Raw genomic sequence first — 24,016 nt, forward strand, 5'->3', positions numbered from 1 at the left:
TTATCTCAGACTTCATGAGGCAGAGTCAAAGGAATCTCTGAATTCTAAGTCTTCCTGTTGAGAGAGAGAGAGAGAGAGAGAGAGAGAGAGAGAGAGAGAGAGAGAGAGAGAGAGAGACTCAGGGTAGCCCACAGAGGAACTCTCTCCGAACAAACAAAAGAAAAACCCAAACAAACAAACAAACAATAATCACCACCAAATATTAAACATCTGAAAACATAAAAAATATTAAGGACAGTGGAACACTAAAATGATACCATCACTCAATGAACAGGATCATGAACATTGATAAAATGCCTAGAGTGATATTATCCAGTCTGCGGATAGGTACACACATCCTAGATTAGAACAAGTTACTCTTACTAATCCTGAGATTAGTCATTTGTGTGTACTTACATAATACAAAGTGTTGCCCTGGAAAATATTGAGGGACATGCATGTCTTGATTTTATTTGGTTTGTTTGGTTCTATGGTATAAGCTCTCACTTTATTTTTCAGCAATTACTTCATAGCTTCTTAATTGCCAAAGTCACAGTGTAAGCCACTACATCTCACCGAATTCAATTATTACCATCATTTCTTCAAGGCCACAACTCGTGATATATGGATTAAAGTAGGTGGGTGGAAAACGGATGCCTTAGAAAAAAATATTCAGCAGTTCCTTGAACTATGCTTTTAAATGTTCACCAAACTTAAAATTATATTTTATCTCCAAAACAAATGATTATAACTACTAGAAAAACTTCTAGATGAAAAAAATTCAAATCCAAACAAAATAGTATCAACTAACATATAAAAAACCAAAACCTACAACCACATTCTATGTCATAATTATACTGTATTTTTAAATTTACTTATTTACTTTATAGATCCCAATATCAGCATGTCCTCTATGCCCAGAAACTCCTCACAAAGAACCTTCCCCCATTCCATTCTCTACTTTGCTTCTCAGATCCCCTCCTTACCCTTTGCACAAAAGTCAAAGGTGGGTTTCTTAAATGAACATTGACAATTATACCAAGAAGAATTTCAGTTTTTTGTTGGTTTGTTTGTTTGAGGGAGTGGGGTCAGGAAATTTTTTTGTTTTTCTTTTTCTGTTTTGTTTTCAAACAGGGTCTCATGTAATCTGAACTGTCCTCAAATTCAGGGTGTAGCTATAGATGACCCTTAACTCTTGATCCACCAGGCCCAATTTCAATTAACAGGATTTATTCTAATCATAATGAAATACTCAGGTTGGTTATTGGGATTTGATTTTATTCTATAAGAGTTTAAGAAATCAGAAAGAGCAGAGTCCTGGAGACTTTGAAGCAAACCATGTCCGTGCACCAGAGAAAATGTGTCCTGTCTTCACCAGGATGGAAGAAGCCTCTGCTCTGCCACATCAGATTCCAGAGAACATTCCCACACTCTTCCAGCTCATCTCGCTGTTTGCACAGCAGACTAAATCCTGTGAACAAAACACCTGTGTGAAAGCGGTCACACCATATTAGAGGAAACAAATGAGGATCAGCACATTCCATGTTTACCTTTAACTCTTGTTGGAGAGTCAATGAGGGAATTTATCCAGTCTCTTCTGACAAATACATGGGAAGGGGTTCATGCACTTAGCATTTTCTAGTCTCATTTTAGATAAGAACATACATTCTCCATCCTTTACATTGTATTTCTTTAGGTTCAAGGAACTAAAGAATAAAAACAATTGGCAACTGTTTAATTTTGAAAATTCCCTGAAATAAGTCATGGTTTTAAAATTCTATTTGCAAAAGTATATGGAATAAAGAACTATTAATCAAAAATTCACCACATAAATGTCTTTTCTCTAAGCTCATAAAAGCAAATGGTCTCCTAATCACGCAAAATGTTTCCATCTTATTTCAGACTCCCAGTTTTTTGGTAAGCAGGTAAAATTTATTTATTACCAAAGAATTATTTTATGCTAAACTTCCTTTCACATTAATATTTTAATCAATAAAAATTCTAGAAGAATAGTAAAACAGATGTGCTTGTCACATAGAACAAGAACTTATATATTTATGTTTTAAAGTGAAAGGGGAGATTTGACATACAATCACATATGATGGCTTGTATCTTTTGTATGAAACTGTTTCCCTTTCTTCCTGCTGACCTCATAATTAATGAAGCTGAGACTTCATGGAAACATGGTAATCTAATGAACTGCCTGTATGCAACAGAACTCTGATTTCTGCAGGATGGTATATCAGAGACCACAACTACCCTTCTGTTTAAAAAATGCAGCTAAATAAAATAATATTTTAGAAGACAGAGATAGCTACCACTAAAACAGGACTATGAGTTCTGGAACAGCTTGGGCTATGTAGCAAAACAAGAAATAAAATTCAATTATTTAATAATTAGTTATTAGTATTCTCTAGTATAAACTAATGGAAATGAGATTTATACTCCACCTGATTTGTTAGCAGGAAAACTTAGATGGTCAGGGCAGCACTGAAGCTAGAGTTTCCCCTAAGAAACCTAGAGGTAACTAAGTAAAGAATGCACTCAAAACTGAGATTCTTAACATTTAAGTCCAGCCAGGTCTACTGGGAAACAATTGTAATTTCAGTATATGAAAGATGAAAGTGGAGGATTTAAGATTCAAAGAAAGCCTTTCATAGGGAGTTGAGCTTAGTAAGGGTTATAGAGTCTCGGTCATAGAAGGAGAGACAGAACATGAAACCCACTGATATTATGAAAAAAACCTTCATATGAATCTAACCAGGTAAGTGAAACATTTGTATGACAAGTACTTCAAGTATCTGAAGAAAATAATTGAAGAATTCCTCAGACGATAGAACAGTCTCCCATGCTGTTGCATCAGCAGGGTTAACATAATAAAAATGGCCACCTTCCAAAAGATATCTAAAACCAAAACATTCAGTGCAATCCTCATCAAAATTCCAATACAATTCTTCACAGAGGTATAATGAGAAATTCTCAAATTCATTTGGAATTTTTAAAAAAGGTAGCAAAAATTATTCCCAATAATTAAAGAAGTTCTGGGGGAATCACCATTTCAGACCTCAAGCTGTTCTACAGAGCAATAGTGAATAAAAAAAAAACCTAAATGGCATGGTATTTGTGCAGAGAAATGCACATAGATCAATGGAATAGAATTAAAGACCCAGAAATAAACCACAGCCTATGTTCACTTCAACGTTGACATAGAAGTTAAAACAATTCAATGGAAAAAGGTAGCATTTTCAACGAATAGTGCTGGGTTAACTGGAGGGTCACCATGTAGAAGAATTCATATTGATTCATTCTATTCTCCTTTTCCAAAGATCAAGTCCAAGTTGATCAAGGTCTTCTACATAAAAAACAAAAAAACAAAAAAAAAAAAAAACGCTAAATCTAGTATAAGAGAAAGTATACAAGAGCCTGAAATACTTGGGCAGTGAACAAATTTTCCTGAAAAGAACAACAATGACTCATGTTATAAGAAGAACAATCAACAAATGGGAACTTATAAAGTTGAAATGCTTCTCTAAGGCAGAGAACCTTCTTTACATAGCAGGCTATAGTCCATGCAGAGTGGCAGAGTTTATCACAGTGCATAGGAGAAGTGTATATGTGCTGAGCCCTTAAGGAGACACCTGCATCAACTTCTTTGCCTCCACACAACCAGCAAATTTCAGAGGAGAGTAGAGAAGAGGACATAGAAAAACATATAAGAGCAAGACAAGGGGAAAAGCTCTGTGAAATTCAAGCTTCTGAACAAGAAGAAATTTCTGCAAAGTTATTTCTTCCCAAGAATGCACTATTCTTAGGTGACAGCTGCAGGCAAAGAAAGAGATAATTCTTTATTGAGTGGTTGGCAACCGGTATGTTTCCTTGTTCCAGTGGAGTGCATACAACTATGCACTTATAGATAGTTATGAAGACATAAGTTGGTATGATGCATGTTTGAGCTTTTAGAGGGGGTAGGGTTTGATATGTTCATATATTTTTGGTTGTAAATATGATATTCAATAAAAATGCATATTACTAACAAAGAAAATCATGGAAGAATTTTCTAGCAAAGTATAAATAATCAAACTACTCAGGATTTTTGAAGCACCTTATGTGAATGACATATATATATATATATATATATATATATATATATATATATATATATGCTGAAAACAAAAAGAAATGTCACATGAATGTCTGAATGACTCAGGTACAATGTATCTGTCATGATCATTTGGTCACTCCACACTATCTTAAGTTATTGACTTTCTAGAGCCTTTCTTATATTACAAGAGACAGTTTTGAGATGTATGCAGTTTTAAGCCACTTTTGGTCAGTTCCATGAACATACAACTTGCCTCTGTAACACTTTCTCAGAGACTGCCTTATGCTACATGTCCTTAACTATAAGCTCATAGAAAATGAGGAAAGGCATGTGAAATGAGAAAAAAGCCTTTGCACACAAACCTCCCAGTACCCACACTAGTGTTAGTTTTAAGAGTTTAGAAACTCACAATTCAGATTGGCCATTATCAATCCATGACCATTTCTTTTCTCTTTTATTATATGACAATCCAATCCAGTACTGGTCTGAAAGAACCTGGAACCGAAGGAACTTCTGTAAAAGAAAGAACACGCCCTATGATGAGTTTTCTGTAGGTTTGATGAAAGAAAGAGGAAGAAAATTTCCCACCATTCCAGTATCATTCTGTGCTGTCCTGTTCTCTCATTCATCAGTCCCACCATGTTCATTTTGGAAAGGGCTTCCTACAATAGCACATTTAAATCAAAACTAAGTCAGTTCTATAAGCTATTTAAAATAAAACCTTCAAGTGTCCTGAGATATTAAGATCATGACATGCTGTGTGAGTATGTTTCTTAGACCACATCTCACCAAGTAACCATGACTGGACTAAAAGTCACAATCTTCCTATTTAAGGCTAATTTAATGCTATTTTTTTGATTTAGCATATTTGGACTGATGTCTGAATTTCTTCCAGTGCTTTATCTATGCCTGAGCTAAATAGAAAATTCTTAATGTAGGAATCTTGAATGGTCATGAAGCACATAAATGTATATTCAATGTCTTCAGCAACCAGAGAAATGCAAATCAGAACAACTCTGAAATCTCACTTTATACCTGGAGGCATGGTTAATATTAAAAACTCAAGTGATAGCACATGCTAAGAAGGTTATGGAGTAAGGAGAGCACTCCTCCAGTGTTGGCGGGAGTGGAAACTTGCACAATGTCTTTAGAAATAAATTTGGAGGTTTACCAGAAATGTCGTAATAGTTCTAATTCAAGAACAAGCTATACCACTCCTAGACATGTACCCAAAAGGTTCTCAATCATTCCACAAAGACACTTGCTCAATTATGTTCATAGCAGTTTTATCCATAATATCCAGAAACTGAAAAATTCTTAGATGTCCCTCAATTGAAGAATTAATAAATTCTTTGTAACATCTGCACAATGGAATAGTAGTCATCTATGAATTACAAAGACAGCCATTTTACAGACTAATGGATGGAACTTGAGAATATCATCCTGAGGTTGCCAAGTCCCACAAAGACTGTTTTGTTATGTTTTAACTTATGAGTGGACATTAGTCATAAAAAAGAGAATGTCTATGCTACATACTACAGACCCAAGTGGTCTGGACAGAAAGAGGGGCACAGGCAAGAATTCTTGAGTCTCACTTGGAAGGGGGAATGGAATGGTTATGGAAGGCAAATGGAGACAGGGAACTGAGCAGGAGAGGGGTTCATGAGGGGAGTGGAGTTGCAGCTTCATGTGTGGGGAAACATGGGGTTATGGCCTGATTGTCATGAGAAACAATGGAATTCTGCAATTGCTGAGGAGGTCAGTAGGGACCATCCTTTGGAACGTGGCGATCAGTGATAGGAGAGGCACACAGTAATCAGTAGGGGTGTCCTTAGCTGAGACACTTATGTAGACTGGTGAGACAGCCTCCTGTGGCCAGGAAAGAATCCCTTGGGAGCAATAGCAATATCAATAAACTGACAAAACTTTTGAAAGAAACTCAACCTGTCTTATGAAATGCAGGATCTGGAAATGGAGTAAGACTGAGGGAGCAGGAAACAAATAACTGGCTCAAATTGATACCCATCCTGTGGAAAAGCATCAATCCATGATCCCATTAATGATACTCAGTTATGCTTGCAGACAGGAGTCTAGCATGCTGACCTCTGTGAGCCTCTACCAAGCAGCTTAGTCATACATGCACAGTAACCCAAAGCCAAACCTTGATTGAAGTTTGGTGACCCTTATGGAAGAATAGCAGGATTGATTGTGATCCCTTAAGGGGATAGGAGCTCCACATGAAGACCAAGAGTAACACTAACTTGGACCCTTGGCGATCTCAGAGACAGACCACTAAACAAAGAACATATGTAGGGCTGGACCTTTGCTTCCCAGCATATATGCAGATTTGTCTTCTTTTGGTATCTGAACAATTGCAGCAGACCAAAGTTCTTGCCTGTATATGAGTTATATTCTAACTGAGCTCCCTTGTCTGGCCTCAGTGGAAGAGGATGTAGCTAGCCTCATGTAGTTGAGGGGCTACTGGTGCCTGGGGTCCTCACAGAGATCTATTGCCTGGCTATGTTCATGGGTTTGGACCAAGAAGGGAGAGAACTCAGGTTTGGGGAGGGAACAGCTTTCGCCACCCCGTCTGCCAGTCGTTCTCCTTTGTGATGCTCAGGTCAGGGTGATCCAGTAGGGGATTGACTAGCTCGAGAAGGATGCAGGAGGGCTCTGGTGGCAATTTTGGGAGAGCAAATCTCTTCCCCAAGAGGCATTGTTACAGCTCTTATGACAGAAGCTCTCAAACTATAGAATAATTCCTGCACACTTTTAATCCTTAACATGATTCTTAAATACAGTTTTTGTATGTGTCAGTGTGTGACAGCAGGTACTTCCTATTGGTTTCTCCTGAGAGTTTTGGAAGACCTCGACTACATATTCAGGGACATGTTACTATTTCTATGACTGATCTGTCTTGAACGTATGCGACCTGTGGTCATGTCCTTACCTATGGAGTAGGGGCTTGGAGCATTGCCCTATGTGAGTGGTCGATCTCAAATCTCTCTATAGGGGTCAGTGGGGGACTGCAGCTAGTGAGGCCTTGATCTGGGAGACTGGGAATTTGCCTGCTGTTCCATTTAGACTTTCCAAGGATTTGATCTATCTCAAACAGAAATCAGGGTACCTTTCATAGCCCGCTGCCCAACATGCTGTCTCGATGTGACAGGGTTTGAAAAAACAAGGGGGGCAAAATATTTTTGCTCCTTCTCCTGTTCCTCTCCTGCTGCTGCTGCTGCTGCTGCTGCTACTGTTGCTGCTACTGTAGCTACACTACTACTATTACTACTACTACTACTACTACTATTACCTACTACTACTACTAGTACTAGTATTACTACTACTAGTAGCAGTACTATTCCTACTGAAAAATAATAAAAATTTTAAATAAATGTTTACAGTTAAGTGTATCAAATGGATTTAAACATACTTTTATGTTATTATTTGAATATGTATTAAATTGATATATAAATATAATATTGTGTCATAAATAACAATGATTTCAAGGTGAGTCTGCCAGTATTTCTCTAGAACAATATAGTCTTCAATGAGATTTCATTAGTAATGATTAAAACAGGGAATATCAGATATGGGAATTATAAAACATAAGAATACTGTTCAGTAATGGAAGGGACAGTCTCAGTGAAAATCACCATGGACCTAAGTGGTCAACTACTTAATTACACATTTTTCATATCATCTCATATTATAGACTGGCAGAGAGGTTAGTTATTTTCCCTGTTGTAATCTGATTTCTCATCTCAGGAAGTCTCACTTCCATTTCCAAAGAGCAAACATTAGACAGAGGGAGTTTATTTAGAACTCTATGAAGAAAAATAACTCTCAGCCAGAGGATGTGCTGTACCAAAGGTTTAAACTTAATCATGAAAAGGCATGCTTTCTGAGGGACTCTCTTATAGGCTTCTGAGAAAGGGAGTAGACTGAAAGACACAAGTGTATCTGTAGTAATGAGTCTCCCCTAACAGACACTTGTTTCAAAGTTTTGTTTATATTACAGAAAAAGCATATACATATAAAATATGGATTTAATATCTAATTATTCAGGGCTAGAGACAAAATCAAACAGAATAAAGGGGCAAGTGTCTACCGTACCAGTTCGTCCTCATCATCTATCTTCAGAAGGGATAAACTGGAATCCTGGCAGGTCTGTTTACATCCATTCCATGCCTTTGTGTCCAGGATGAAATAATAACATTTTATACCATAACAGAACCAGTATATTTCAACATTTTTGCCTGTGAAAGTGAAGTTAAATGGCTAAATTTATTATTTTCTTGTGTTGTGTTATCAGAACACAATATAAATTAATGTTGTGTTGAAAGAAAGAAAGATAGAGGGGGTGGGGTAAAATCTCCTAGGTCTCAGAAAATGAGATTCTATAATGCCCAGAGACCCCTGGACATTCATGAGTAATGCAACATTGTTAATAACACTAGAGATATAGAAACATTTCCTGTGTCAATCATGTATGAGTCAGTAGAGAAAAGAATACTATTAATTCTTTGAAGGGAAATGCATTGGCTGGTCATGATAACATGCCTATAACCTGAGTACTCCAAAGAGATAGGTACAGGAAGATAACTATTAGTTTGGGGTCATCCTAGGTTAAGTAATGACTTCCAGGCCAACATTGGATACACTTTGAGTTCCAAGTCAACCTTGACTACACAATGATGTCATGTCTCACATGAAAGCTAAGAGAGAGATGCTGGCCTATGTGACAAACATGGTTGAATTTGAAGATGGTGAATAAGGAGAAACACAGTATGTTCTAGGACCATAATTACGATTCTAACCAGATTAGGTTTTTAAATCAGCCCAGTTCTATGAAACAGAGACTTATAAGTTAACAGGAGCTGGAGGGCAGGAAATGAGCACTTGCTGTTCAGAGCCAGTTAAACTGATGAAAGAATTCTAGATCTGCTATAATGTATTGTGTCCACACTGGTCCACTCAGTACTGTGAACTTAGCATTGTGCCATGTCATTGTTAAATTCTCTTACCTTGAGAGAAATGAAAGACATACAAGGGAGGTTTTGATGTTGATAGTCTGTTCTCATGATTATGTTGATAATTGGTAATTCCATGCCCAGGGGGCAATAGAAGTTTCAATGATACTCTGACTTGGAGAAACTCTAAGACTATGCTAACTCAAACAAAGATTTCTGAGTTGCTGGTGCCTACATGAAATAAGAAACCCTCAAATGATTAACCAAGGCATCACCAGCATCTTAAGCTGGAGGTTAGACATCAAAGCTTCCGTGAAAGAAACAATAGATGATAATACACTTCTGTATTCATGGTCCTCCCTTGCTACATACCTGTGTGCTGAGAGGAAGGTAAAACAGTCTTAGTTTCACGGTACCATCTTGTCTGTACTCTGTTTAGAGATTGCAGGAAATCATTGCCTTGACTACAGTTTATAGACATATTTCTTAGCATTTCTTCCTTTAAATCGATGTCACTTTGCATGGTGCTGCAGTTATTGATAAGGCTTGGAGTTTCCTCTGGCAGTTCATATTTTTCATGAGTATACTGAAAAACTAGATTAGTCACAAATAAATGTCTAAGTAAAGTATTCTACTATTTCTTAACCCACCATGAAAATTTGAATTAAAAAAAAAACTATTAGGATGTGGGACAACTGTTATAAGATCATATGGAATCCAAAATATCATCATATAACCTTATGTTTTAGCACAGGATGGAAGTTATTTTTTCTGTAAATGTGAAGGATTGCAATAAATTTTAAACTTGCTGTCTCTGTACAGATGAAGTCTTTTTACTTACCCATGACATCAATATGCATTAAAGAAAAAAGGAAAAGAATGCCATAAGTTCTTTGCAAAGCTGTATCTTATTATACTTTTATGTAACATTAACAATCCCCTGAGCTCAGAATGTACACTACCACCAAGTCCTCAAAAGGAGCATGACCATGAGTGAGAAAGAGCAGGTCAACTCCTAAGAGCCCCAGAGCTAACAGATTAGTATGAATAAGGACAGAACACTGCAGAGTGTCAGGAAAGGTTATTAAAGTCCATAGATTCTGATTTATCTCCTGATTATAGGCGACAAAATGGACAGAGTATTTAACTGCATCATCCCTTTCTAAAACTATGTTTTAGGTAGAAGTTCAAATAATATGTATCTCAATTACTCACTGTTTGTCACGAAAATTGCAACAGCTACCAGCCGAAGGGAACAGAGGATTACAAGAGCTACCACAATGAGCTGCCAAGGGACTGACCTCTCTTAAATCAACAAAACAAAACAAGAAAAACAACACCATGAAAACAGCACATCTCAATACTAATAAAATTTTGTATAGCATAGAAACATGGGGAAATTATGTACAAGTTGATGATACAGAGTGAAAGTGCCCTGAAAATTGTAGAATGCTACCTAAAATACTCCCAATGAAGAAATCTTTCATGTGTGAAGTTCAAAAAATTCTGAACTCATTTCTGCTTTAGCCTTGTATTGTGAATAGTCTGTTCTCAGACTAGAAGTAGTTGGATGACAGGCATGTGTCCTCACACAATTCTGTAGGACCAAAAGTGCATTCAAGAGACGGCATTGGTGGCATAGGTACATTGCAAGTACAAGATAACAAACTAGAGCATAGGGTCCACCAAGAAAGATAACTGAAGATGGAGAGGAATGAAAGATGGATGGATGTTCTTGGGAACTGTTACGGAACCACAGCCGGTCTGGAACTGATCTGTATAAATCCTGGAAAGGGCCTATACTTAAACTATTTCTTTTTCCCTGTAAGTTTGATTTTGCTCTATATTATACTAAATATTCTTCAATATCTAAGGTATTTGGAATCTGAATCTTATGCTTCTGATTATTACTACATCAAAGAAGAACCCAATCTTGGCTTGGAACACAGCCATGACAGTATGTATAGAACAACTAAAAAAGAAATAGAGAAGAAAATAAAAGGTGATACTTCTTCATTTTCATTAATAAATGATTCTTTGACATTTTCAGGAACTCATAATAGGGTGTAGTTATTTCCACACCCCCTAATCCTCTCATCCCCTCTTCCTTCATCTGCAATTTTATTTCCATTTGGAGACTTCATCTGATGGACAACTTTTGGTGCCTGTTACATTAGATGTTTTAGATATTTATAACAATTAAAACACTTTCCTAGAGAATGAAAATGTTATTTATAATGCATAAGCTTCATTTCTGTAGGATTCTGTTTCTCTACAGAATAGTCTTTTATCAGACTCTGGCTTGTGAGTTTAAAAGTTTTCAGTATTTTTCTTGACCTGACCAAATAAAAAACCAAAAATGTCCTTATGGTTTATTACATCTTTTTTAATTTTAATTTTTATTGGCGATTTTATGTATTTTCATTTCAGATGTTATCCTCTTTCCAGGTTCCCTCTCTCTCATTCCCCCTTCCCCTTCTATGTGGATGCTTTTCCTCCCAACCACCCATTCCAACCTCATCACCCTGGCATTGCACTACTCTGGAGAAATGTGCCTTCACAGTACCAAGGGCTTCTCCCCCTCTTGATGCCAGACAATGTCAGCCTCTGCTACATATACAGCTAAAGCAATGGGTCCCTCCCTGTGTACTCTTGGGACTTTAGTCCCTGGAAGATCTGAGGTGGTTGATATTGTTGTTTTTCCTATTGGGTTACAAACCCATTCAACTCCTTCAGTCCTTTTTCTACTTCCTCCATTGGGGTTCCCATGCTCAGTTTGATGATTAGCTGCAAGCATCCTGGTCTCTATCATTAAGGCTCTGGCAGGCCCTGTAGGAAACATCCACATCAGGCTCCTCTCAACAAGCACTTCATGGCATCAGCAATATTGACTGGGTTTGGTAGTTGCATATGGGACTTTTCCCATGTAGTGCAATCTCTCAATGTCCTTTCCTTTGGGCTCTGCCTCACTCTTTTTCGTTGTATTTCCTCCTGTGTGTATTTTGTTCTGCCTTTTAAGAAGGACTGAAACATGTAAATTTCAGTCTTTCTTCTCACTTCTTGATTCTCAAGATTTCTTTCCCTACATTTTCCCATTGTGCTATTCTCCCCATCTGATTTATTCAGTAACCGAATAAAAGCTAAATAGTAGAAGTAGTTTATCATTCTTCCTTTTTTAGTTTTAAAACTTGATTGCTTTATTTTTTAAATTTTGTTTTAAACAATTTTGTACTTAATTATCCTCCAACTAATACTCCCAGTTCCCTTCTAGTCTTGTGTAAAACCAACCCCAGATAAAATGGAACATGGTAGTTTTCAAGAGAATACAGTAAGGTATTTTTAAACTGTTGAAAGTTTAAAATGCATAAAAGCAGTTGATTTTAAACACTAAAATATCTTACCTCTGTGGCCAGCTGCTCTGGCCCTTTGAGTCTCCTCAGGTCTCACTTGGTTCTGCAAACCTGAACATTTTTTAAATCTCACATTTGAGTAAGACACCTCCTGCTCACTCATTTTTGGAGTGATTTATGAAGTTTGTTTTCAGTTAAAGTTGGGCCTTCAATGATTTCTAGAAAAAATGTTGAAATACACATTTTAGGAAAGTACCTAGATCTGATAATACAGAGGACTAAGAAAGGTTAGGGTCTGATTGATTTACTTAATGATCCAAACACCCTGACATGGAATGACCCTTATTTCCATTACAGGTATTAACCCTTTGCAGATTTCTGTTAAATTAGTTTATTTCTAGTGGCCCCAGCAAATTTTGTTAAGAAATATATAAAGAATTAAAAATTTACTAACTCATTATACTATTGGCACAGCAATGGTTCTAAATATTCAGCCTATAAACATGTTAGGTAAAATAGGCTTAACTGAAAATCATTAAAAATTAAAAAACAAAGTGTCAAAGTAGACAGGACTCAAATCATTAGGATTAAATGAAAATGTTGCTTTAAAATTATTTACACGTTTCTATAAACACATGAATAGTAAATGTTCTTTCAGTATTTTTATTGATACATGGATCTCAGAGTTTCTCAGGCACTACCTTCAAAATAATATTTGAAAGTTAATACTGCACATAATACAAGATATATAGATATTTCTTGGATTGAATCCTCAGTCAACTGAGATGTACATCTTCCCCATCTAGCCACAATCTGCATATTCTTCTCTATGCTTGAACCTGGTTAATCAATTCAACCAGAAAGGTTTCTACTGAGAGTAATAATCCAGATCCAGAAAGACAAACCTAAATATTGTGTCTCCTCTGAGGCTCCTAGCTCAAAGTCTTCCGAAATCCTATGTTACCTTTAGTAACTGCAGCAACAAGAAAAGTAAAAAGGAGACATCACTGAATGGGATGTGGGAGCAAAAGAGAGAGGTAAAAGGGAAACAATTTGAAGTTTTAATTTCAAATCATTCCACGTGCACACCCATCTCACATGTAATATACTCACACATGGTATGATATTGTAAGAGGAAGCTATATGAAAATAAATTTTGTTACTATGTAGCATACATGAAATAATACCCATGAAGAAAACAATCTAATAATAGACATCAATGTACTAGTAAATAGTAAGTATTGGTAACTGATCTTACCTTACATTAATAACTGAGATGTGAGCCAGCAGATAATAAGACCACATGCTGCACATAATACAACATTCTTAAATTGTTTATAATTTGGGAAGTTTTCCCAGGCTATCTACCTTTATTCCTTATTTATGGTAAAAAAATAATCCTTTCATTAAACAATTCAAAATTGTTGTTTATTATTGTGGAGCTGGTTGAACCAAGGTTCATCTGTCCAGAAGACAACTTTACAAAATTAGTTCTCTCACTCCAACTGCATGTGAGTTCCAAGGATCAAACGCAGGTATTAGATCAGGGTTATATTGCAAGTACCTTTAAAAACTGATCTATCTTACCTGGTTCCTCTTGTGATGTTTGCCAGATTGATAATATATAAACATTTGATGCATCTGAAGAGTGAAGTCCTCCATAGATCCCTCTACCTTAATTTCTTAGCACACAACAAAATTCACTGCATTCAGTGAAAGAAAATAACCAGTGCAGAATAACAGTTTTCACATGCTGCCAGAATTAACCTGTTCTAACACAACCAACAGGGCTTCCCCATCAATCCCCATTTCATGTCAAGTCATGTGAAATTCTCAATTAAACATTTGATAATATGATAGAAAAACATTAAAAGCAGGCATTTTTTACCTCTGTATCTACACTGAAATGATTCTGTTACAGGGAATTGATCTCCCAGTTGGAGGAAGAGTTGACCTTTCTTCGTCTCTATCCCCAAGAGGCTCCAAGAAGAAAGGCAAAACTAACTTTCCTCAAGTGATACTCAACCTCATGACTTTATGCCACTCCTCTTGACCAAAGCGAAAAGAGGAAATTGCTTAATGAAAGCTGACTCTGAGAGCAAAGGAAAGAAGCAACTTACTGTGCTAGATGCTGCAAAATAAATGTCTTTAATTTACATTCGAAGACTGAGAAGATGTAAACTGCAGAGAAATAAAAACCAGTGTCCTTAGCAAAACAATTAGGAAAAAAGGAACTGAAGCTGTTCTGTGCCTAGATTTCAAATGGGCCGTTGTGAGTTTTGTCTTACATTACTACTTTTAAAGTTACTTCTTCCTTTTGAATTATGCTAATATCAGCTTAAAGTATAGATTAGGAGTGCCATTAAAGCTCTCATGTTTCCACTGGTAATGACTTTCTATACACTCTTCTAGCTTTTTGCACATTGATATTTACTGTGAACATTGTCATTACACATGTTATGATTTAACTGCTGATATCTTCATGGTGATGGGAAATCTAAGATAATGAGCATGCTCATTATATACTCTTTACCTGAGATACAATTTGTTCTTGTAGGCTTTTTTTTTGTTGGATATTTTGTTGTTATTTTGATATACTTGCCATATCTTACTATGTACACAGGCTGATCTCATATTCATAGACCTCTGTTCTCACTCTTTATTCTCTTAGAATTATAGCAGTGTACCACTACACCAATTTATGCCATGTTTGTGTTAGATATTTCCTAATAAATAATAAGCAGTTCCGCATTTTATAAATATTGATCTCAAGTACCCAATCAATTATATACAGTATAAATTAAAAAGATAATCCTCAGATGCTGAGCATCCTAATCGTTTTATAGTGTTTTTTGCTGTTTAATTTAATAATTTCATGGGGTATACTTTAGAATATAATAAAAAAGCCATTTTATGCATGAAGTCATAGAATTTTAGATAATACACCTTTATGAAACTCTAATATCTATCATCCAGTTAATTTATAGTCTATGACTTCGCATGAACAAATTCACAATTGATTTTTTTAGATATGAGATTAGGTAACTTTTCCTTGTATGAGTTTTGGTCATGAATTGTGATGAGAATTCTTGGAAACAAGCTGTTTCAGTAAAGACTCATTTAAACAATAGAGATGTAGCAACTGGGTAATGGTGTATGTCTAGCCTTTAGACTTCAGAAGCTTATCTAAGACACAAAAGCAGTTAAATTTTCTACCTTGTCATACCCCAAAGTGCAGGTGTTTAAAGGTCAGGACAAGGAAGGTATATGAGCAAAAGTGAGAAGCTGTCACATCTACATCCCTGAGCAGTTCCTGTTTTAGAAAACCCACATCACCCCCGTCAATTCTAAAAGGTTTATGGCCTAGTGACCAAAGAAGTCATAATGGCACCAAGACCTTCTTGCTCTCTTATCTCTGCTGAGGGGGTGCTGTTCTTAACATGAGGCTAAATACATGCAGAGGGCAAACTAATTTTGTTCTCTCTACATTGCGTACCTCATCTAAATTCATGCAAAATACCATGGGAAAGAACCGAAGAACTGTTTGTTCATTACTGTGACCAAAGTATAAACAGGAAATGGGCTACCTACCAGTGCACTCGATGAAGGAAGAAGGTTGTTAACAGAAACTGAACACAGGGTGGGAAGATTTTGCTTTTTGTTTGTTTGTTTGTATGTCAGAGACAGGAGGATGCCCATAACTGTAAAGGCAAAGAACAGCAGCTTCCTCTAAGCTCTCTATAGTTGAGCTCTCAATTTATAGAAGAATGTAAAGTGTTAAGGGGCACAATTAGCATTGAAGATATAGGGAATGCAGAAGGAATGGAACTGCCTGACACTCCCGTATTGTTTCTTTAATCAAGGTTCACCATGAAGTAGGAAGTACATAACTTCACGTGACCAGAGAAGGGAAAAACTTGAAGAAATCTTTGTTTTATTGAGTTTTATCTTCTAAATTATATTTGTGGAAAAAACAACAACAGTACCAGCAGTACACACACACACACACACACACACACACACACACACACACACCTCTTTCTAAGTGTTTTTTACTTTGTGTGTGTGTCTGTGTGTGTGTGTGTATGTGTGTGTGTGTGTGTGTGTGTGTGTCTGGTTGTGTGTGTGAATTCATGGATGATTTGCTGTAAAAGCCTTTAGTTGTGAAACCACAACTGTCCACACCTTTATGTTGAGACAGACGCAATCCTAGCCCCACATTCAATCCTTCCAGTCAGAAACTTAGACCTCAGTGTCATCATTGCACAGCTGTAAGCTGCTTATACTGTCCCATGCTAAGGTGAGAGACACTTGGAATAGTCACCAGCCTGAGGAAAGGATGGACTGATCACTTGCAACATTGGGAGGACTAGCTTCTCCTGGCCAGTGTCTCTCCACTTAGTGCTGTCTTTCAAGGTGGAACTTTTACCACATGAAATATAGTAAACTTCACAGACCTTTTTTGTTTTTTTTTATTAACTTGAGTATTTCTTATAAACATTTCGAGTGTTATTCCTTTCCCGGTTTCCGGGCAAACATCCCCCTCCCCTCTCCCCTTCTTTATGGGTGTTCCCCTCCCCATCCTCCCCCCATTGCCGCCCTCCCCCCAACAGTCTAGTTCACTGGGGGTTCAGTCTTAGCAGGACCAAGGGCTTCCCCTTCCACTGGTGCTCTTACTAGGATATTCATTGCTACCTATGAGGTCAGAGTCCAGGGTCAGTCCGTGTATAGTCTTTAGGTAGTGGCTTAGTCCCTGGAAGCTCTGGTTCCTTGGCATTGTTGTTCATATGGGGTCTTGAGCCCCTTCAAGCTCTTCCAGTTCTTTCTCTGTTTCCTTCAACGGGGGTCCTATTCTCAGTTCAGTGGTTTGCTGCTGGCATTCGCCTCTGTATTTGCGGTATTCTGGCTGTGTCTCTCAGGAGCGATCTACATCCGTCTCCTGTCTGCCTGCACTTCTTTGCTTCATCCATCTTGTCTAATTGGATGGCTGTATATGTATGGGCCACATGTGGGGCAGGCTCTGAATGGGTGTTCCTTCTGTGTCTGTTTTAATCTTTGCCTCTCTATTCCCTGCCATGGATATTCTTGTTCCTCTTTTAAAGAAGGAGTGAAGCATTCACATTTTGACCATCCGTCTTGAGTTTCATTTGTTCTAGGCATCTAGGGTAATTCAAGCATTTGGGCTAAAAGCCACTTATCAATGAGTGCATACCATGTGTGTTTTTCTGTGATTGGGTTACCTCACTCAGGATGATATTTTCCAGTTCCAACCATTTGCCTACGAGTTTCATAAAGTCATTGTTTTTGATAGCTGAGTAATATTCCATTGTGTAGATGTACCACATTTTCTGTATCCATTCCTCTGTTGAAGGGCATCTGGGTTCTTTCCAGCTTCTGGCTATTATAAATATGGCTGCTAGGAGCATAGTGGGGCACGTGTCTTTTTTATATGTTGGGGCATCTTTTGGTTATATGCCCAAGAGAGGTATAGCTGGATCCTCAGGCAGTTCAATGTCCAATTTTATGAGGAACCTCCAGACTGATTTCCAGAATGGTTTTACCAGTCTGCAATCCCACCAACAATGGAGGAGTGTTCCTCTTTCTCCGTATCCTCGCCAGCATTTGCTGTCACCTGAGTTTTTGATCTTAGCCATTCTCATTGGTGTGAGGTGAAATCTCAGGGTTGTTTTGATTTGCATTTCCCATATGACTAAAGATGTTGAACATTTCTTTAGGTGTTTCTCAGCCATTTGGCATTCCTCAGTTGTGAATTCTTTGTTTAGCTCTGAACCCCATTTTTTAATAGGGTTATTTGTCTCCCTGCGGTCTAACTTCTTGAGTTCTTTGTATGTTTTGGATATAAGGCCTCTATCTGTTGTAGGATTGGTAAAGATCTTTTCCCAATCTGTTGGTTGCTGTTTTGTCCTAACCACAGTTTCGTTTGCCTTACAGAAGCTTTGCAGTTTTATGAGATCCCATTTATTGATTCTTGATCTTAGAGCATAAGCCATTGGTGTTTTGTTCAGGAAATTTTTTCCAGTGCCCGTGTGTTCGAGATGCTGCCCTAGTTTTTTTTCTAGTAGTTTCCGTGTATCTGGTTTGATGTGGAGGTCCTTGATCCACTTGGACTTAAGCTTTGTACAGGGTGATAAGCATGGATCGATCTGCATTCTTCTACATGTTGACCTCCAGTTGAAACCAGCACCATTTGCTGAAAATGCTATCTTTTGTCCATTGGATGGTTTTGGCTCCTTTGCCAAAAATCAAGTGTCCATAGGTGTGTGCGTTCATTTCTGGGTCTTCAATTCTGTCCCATTGGTCTATCTGTCTGTCTCTGTACCAATACCATGCAGTTTTTATTACTATTGCTCTGTAATACGGCTTGAGTTCAGGGATAGTGATTCCCCCTGAAGTCCTTTTATTGTTGAGAATGTGAACAACTCCCTTAGAGAAACACAGGAAAACATTAATAAACAAGTAGAAGCCTACAGACAGGAATAGCAAAAATCCCTGAAAGAATTCCAGGAAAACACAATCAAACAGTTGAAGGAATTAAAAATGGAAATAGAAGCAATCATCATGTCTTTCTTTAAGTCCTCCAGCATCATGATCAAATATGATTTTGAAACTAGATCTTGCTTTTCTGGTGTGTTTGGATATTCCGTGTTTGCTTTGGTGGGAGAATTGGGCTCCGATGATGCCAAGTAGTATTGGTTTCTCTTGCTTGGATTCCTGCGTTTGCCATCTTGACATCAGATTATCTCTAGTGTTACTTTATTCTTCTGTTTCTGACAGTGGCTTGACTGTCCTATAAACCTGTGTGTCAGGGGTGCTGTAGACTTGTTTTCCTGTTTTCTTTCAGCCAGTAATGGGAACAGAGTGTTCTGCTTTTGGGCGTGTAGTTTTTCCTATCTACAGGTTTTCAGCTGTTCCTGTGGGCCTGTCTCCTGAGTTCACTAGGCAGCTCGCTTGGAGTAGGAAGGTTTGTCTTACCTGTGGTCCAGAGGCTCAAGTTTGCTCGTGGGTTGTTGCTTATGAGCTCTCTGTGGGGGCAGCAACCAGGAAGATCTGTGCCGCCCTTTCCGGGAGCTTCCGTGTACCAGGGTTCCAGATGGCATTTGGTGTTTTCCTCTGGAATCAGTAATGTGGGCAGAGTGCAGTCTCTTCTGGTTTCCCAGGCCTGTCTGCCGCTCTGAAGGTTTAACTATCACTCCCACGGGATTTGGGTGCAGAGAACTGTTTAGCTGGTCGGTCCCTTCAGGTTCAGGGGGTGTCTCAGATGCAGGGGACCTGCTGCTGTTGTGCCCTTACCCAAGGGAACCCCCTTTCTTCTTTTCTTCCTTCCTTTCTTACTTTTTGTCTAAGGACATTTTTAATACTCTATTTCACTTCAAGTCACTGTACATTGGAATAAGCTGATGTTAGAGCAAGCATTTCAACCTGCTTCCATCATAGGTAAAGAAATAGCTGCTCTCCAGAATACTAAAGGTTTTTCTACCTAGGGATCCAGCTTTGTGGACTCAAAAAAAAAAAAAAAAAAAAAAAAAAAAAAAAAAACACTGGATCAACAGGAGCCTAACTATGAGGCCAATATTGTGAAGGACACTCAGCGACAATTGGAGAAACTAGTAAATTTAATCCAAATTAAGTACACACGATATTAAAATCCTAGAAGTGAACACTTAACGGTGGATACAAAGGGGTTGGGCAGGGGGGAGATACAAGTATGGAACAGTTAGAGGGTGTACCAGGACAGGAATACAGTCAGGAGTGTAAAAATAAATAATTACAAAAGAATACTATAATCAAAATGCTGCATGCAAATTTTGAATAAAAATAAATCAATTTAAATAAGTAGAATAAAATGCAAATAATTTTCTAAGGGCAAAAAGTTTTCCATGATCATTTATAAATGGATCTAAATGGATCAGTAGGATTAACATAATGAAGATGTCTATCTTACCTAATCAAATCTACAAATTCTGTAAAATCCCCATTAAATTCCAACACAGATATTGACATTTCATGTCAAAAAGCAAAAATAAACAAGATAGTGAGAACAATAATCAATAATAAAACAAATTCTGGAGGAATAACCATCCCTGGACTCAAGCTGTTCTACAGAACAATAGAGAAAGAAATTGCATGGTATTGGTAGAGAGACAAAGAGGTAGACCATTGAAATAGAATTGAAGACACAGAAATAAACCCACACACATATGGAAACTTGACCTTAGACAAAGAAGCCTAAACCATATAGTAGACAAAAGAGAGCATCTTCAACAAATGATGATAGTTTACCTGGCACTTTGTATTTAAAAGTATGAAAATTGATCCATATTTATCAGCTTCTACAAAGCTCTAGTCCATGTGAATCAAGGATCACCTCATAAAACTAGATACACTGAATCCAATAGAAGATAAAATGGGAAAGAACCTCAAACCCCTCGAAACATGAAAATTTCCTGAAGAGAACACAAATGGCAAAGGGTCTATGATTAACAACTGAAAATCGTACCTCATGAAACGAAACACTTCTTTTTTTTATTTTTTTATTTTTTTATTAACTTCAGTATTTCTTATATAAATTTCGAGTGTTATTCCCTTTCCCGGTTTCCGGGCAAACATCCCCCTCCCCCCTCCCCTTCCTTATGGGTATTCCCCTCCCAACCCTCCCCCCATTGCCGCCCTCCCCCCAACAGTCTAGTTCACTGGGGGTTCAGTCTTAGCAGGACCCAGGGCTTCCCCTTCCACTGGTGCTCTTACTAGGATATTCATTGCTACCTATGAGGTCAGAGTCCAGGGTCAGTCCATGTATAGTCTTTAGGAAGTGGCTTAGTCCCTAGAAGCTCTGGTTGCTTGGCATTGTTGTTCATATGGGGTCTCGAGCCCCTTGAAGCTCTTCCAGTTCTTTCTCTGATTCCTTCAACGGGGGTCCTTTCTCAGTTAAGTGGTTTGCTGCTGGCATTCGCCTCTGTATTTGATGTATTCTGGCTGTGTCTCTCAGGAGCGATCTACATCCGGCTCCTGTCGGCCTGCACTCCTTTGCTTCATCCATCTTGTCTAATTGGATGGCTGTTTATGTATGGGCCACATGTGGGGCAGGCTCTGAATGGGTGTTACTTCAGTCTCTGTTTTAATCTTTGCCTCTCTCTTCCCTGCCAAGGGTATTCTTGTTCCCCTTTTAAAGAAGGCGTGAAACATTCACATTTTGATCATCCGTCTTGAGTTTCATTTGTTCTAGGCATCTAGGGTAATTCAAGCATTTGGGCTAATAGCCACTTATCAATGAGTGCATACCATGTATGTCTTTCTGTGATTGGGTTAGCTCACTCAGAATGATATTTTCCAGTTCCAACCATTTGCCTACGAATTTCATAAAGTCGTTGTTTTTGATAGCTGAGTAATATTGCATTGTGTAGATGTACCACATTTTCTGTATCCATTCCTCTGTTGAAGGGCATCTGGGTTCTTTGCAGTTTCTGGCTATTATAAATAAGGTTGTGATGAACATAGTGGAGCACGTATCTTTTTTATATGTTGGGGCATCTTGAGGGTATATGCCCAAGAGAGGTATAGCTGGATCCTCAGACAGTTCAATGTCCAATTTTCTGAGGAACCTCCAGACTGATTTCCAGAATGGTTGTACCATTCTGCAATCCCACCAACAGTGGAGGAGTGTTCCTCTTCCTCCACATCCTTGCCAGCATCTGCTGTCACCTGAGTTTTTGATCTTAGCCATTCTCACTGGTGTGAGGTGAAATCTCAGGGTTGTTTTAATTTGCATTCCCCTTATGACTAAAGATGTTGAAAATTTCTTTAGGTGTTTCTCAGCCATTTGGCATTCCTCAGCTGTGAATTGTTTGTTTAGCTCTGATCCCCATTTTTTAATAGGGTTATTTGTCTCCCTGCGGTCTAACTTCTTGAGTTCTTTGTATATTTTGGATATAAGGCCTCTATCTGTTGTAGGATTGGTAAAGATCTTTTCCCAATCTGTTGGTTGCCGTTTTGTCCTAACCACAGTGTCCTTTGCCTTACAGAAGCTTTGCAGTTTTATGAGATCCCATTTGTCGATTCTTGATCTTAGAGCATAAGCCATGGGTGTTTTGTTCAGGAAATTTTTTCCAGTGCCCATGTGTTCCAGACGCTTCCCTAGTTTTTCTTCTATTAGTTTGAGTGTGTCTGGTTTGATGTGGAGGTCCTTGAACCACTTGGACTTAAGCTTTGTACAGGTTGATAAGCATGGATCGATCTGCATTCTTCTACTTGTTGACCTCCAGTTGAACCAGCACCATTTGCTGAAAATGCTATCTTTTTTCAATTGGATGGTTTTGGCTCCTTTGTCAAAAATCAAGTGACCATAGGTGTGTGGGTTCATTTCTGGGTCTTCAATTCTATTCCATTGTTCTATCTGTCTCTCTCTGTACGAATACAATGCAGTTTTTATCACTATTGCTCTGTAATACTGCTTGAGTTCAGGGATAGTGATTCCCCCTGAAGTTCTTTTATTGTTGAGGATAGTTTTAGCTATCCTGGGTTTTTTGTTATTCCAGATGAATTTGCAAATTGTTCTGTCTAACTCTTTGAAGAATTGGATTGGTATTTTGATGGGGATTGCATTGAATCTGTAGATCGCTTTTGGTAAAATGGCCATTTTTACTATATTAATCCTGCCAATCCATGAGCATGGGAGATCTTTCCATCTTCTGAGGTCTTCTTCAATTTCTTTCTTCAGTGTCTTGAAGTTCTCATTGTACAGATCTTTTACTTGCTTGATTAAAGTCACACCAAGGTACTTTATATTATTTGGGTCTATTATGAAGGGTGTCCTTTCCCTAATTTCTTTCTCGGCTTGTTTCTCTTTTGTGTACAGGAAGGCTACTGATTTATTTGAGTTAATTTTATACCCAACCACTTTGCCGAATTTGTTCATAAGCTTTAGTAGTTCTCTGGTGGAACTTTTGGGATCACTTAAATAAACTATCATATCATCTGCAAATAGTGATATTTTGACTTCTTCTTTTCCGATCTGTATCCCCTTGACCTCCTTTTGTTGTCTGATTGCTCTGGCTAGAACTTCAAGAACTATATTGAATAAGTAGGGAGAGAGTGGGCAGCCTCGTCTAGTCCCTGATTTTAGTGGGATTGCTTCAAGTTTCTCTCCATTTAGTTTAATGTTAGCAACTGGTTTGCTGTATATGGCTTTTACTATGTTTAGGTATGGGCCTTGAATTCCTATTCTTTCCAGGAATTTTATCATGAAGGGGTGTTGAATTTTGTCAAATGCTTTCTCAGCATCTAATGAAATGATCATGTGGTTTTGTTCTTTCAGTTTGTTTACATAATGGATCATGTTGATGGTTTTCCGTATATTAAACCATCCCTGCATGCCTGGGATGACGCCTCCTTGATCATGGTGGATGATTGTTTTGATGTGCTCTTGGATTCGGTTTGCCAGAATTTTATTGAGTATTTTTTGCGTCGATATTCATAAGGGAATTTGGTCTGAAGTTCTCTTTCTTTGTTGGCTCTTTATGTGGTTTAGGTATAAGAGTAATTGTGGCTTCATAGAAGGAATTCAGTAGTGCTCCATCTGTTTCAATTTTGTGGAATAG

General features: G+C 37.9%; 1 protein-coding gene across 6 annotated transcripts; it reads right to left on the minus strand.

Annotated features, from left to right (window-relative positions):
• Positions 1-1,236: 1,236 nt before the first annotated feature.
• On the minus strand, positions 1,237-14,524 carry Ly49si1 (immunoreceptor Ly49si1). Of its 6 annotated transcripts, XM_087658491.1 has the most exons (9): positions 14,290-14,524; positions 13,307-13,374; positions 12,453-12,619; positions 10,267-10,356; positions 9,424-9,645; positions 8,195-8,337; positions 4,491-4,594; positions 1,530-1,685; positions 1,237-1,450 (listed from the first exon to the last, which is right to left on the minus strand). In XM_087658491.1, exons 3-8 carry the CDS (start codon positions 12,562-12,564, stop codon positions 1,550-1,552), a joined length of 807 nt encoding a protein of 268 aa, XP_087514617.1. In that variant the 5' UTR covers positions 12,565-12,619; positions 13,307-13,374; positions 14,290-14,524; the 3' UTR covers positions 1,237-1,450; positions 1,530-1,549. The 6 variants fall into 6 exon arrangements, with proteins under 6 accessions (XP_087514617.1, XP_087514618.1, XP_087514620.1 ...); XM_087658492.1 differs by lacking the exon at positions 13,307-13,374 and having other exon boundaries at positions 13,989-14,524; XM_087658494.1 differs by lacking the exon at positions 10,267-10,356 and having other exon boundaries at positions 14,290-14,501.
• Between the last annotated feature and the right edge of the window lie 9,492 nt (positions 14,525-24,016).

This window comes from Rattus norvegicus, chromosome 4, assembly GCF_021556685.1.
Source record: "Rattus norvegicus strain SHRSP/BbbUtx chromosome 4, alternate assembly SHRSP_T2T, whole genome shotgun sequence".
NCBI lineage: Eukaryota > Metazoa > Chordata > Mammalia > Rodentia > Muridae > Rattus > Rattus norvegicus.

What these genes read in the sequence shown, in the direction of transcription:
- Ly49si1 (XM_087658491.1), bottom strand. Translation starts at nt 12,564, where the DNA reads ATGAGTGAGCAGGAGGTGTCTTACTCAAATGTGAGATTTAAAAAATGT. An exon ending in CAGAGCAGCTGGCCACAGAG is followed by an intron (nt 10,357 to 12,452) that starts GTAAGATATTTT and finishes TGTTGATTTAAG; the next exon opens with AGAGGTCAGTCCCTTGGCAG. An exon ending in GATAATGGCCAATCTGAATT is followed by an intron (nt 1,686 to 4,490) that starts GTGAGTTTCTAA and finishes TTTATTCTTTAG; the next exon opens with TTCCTTGAACCTAAAGAAAT.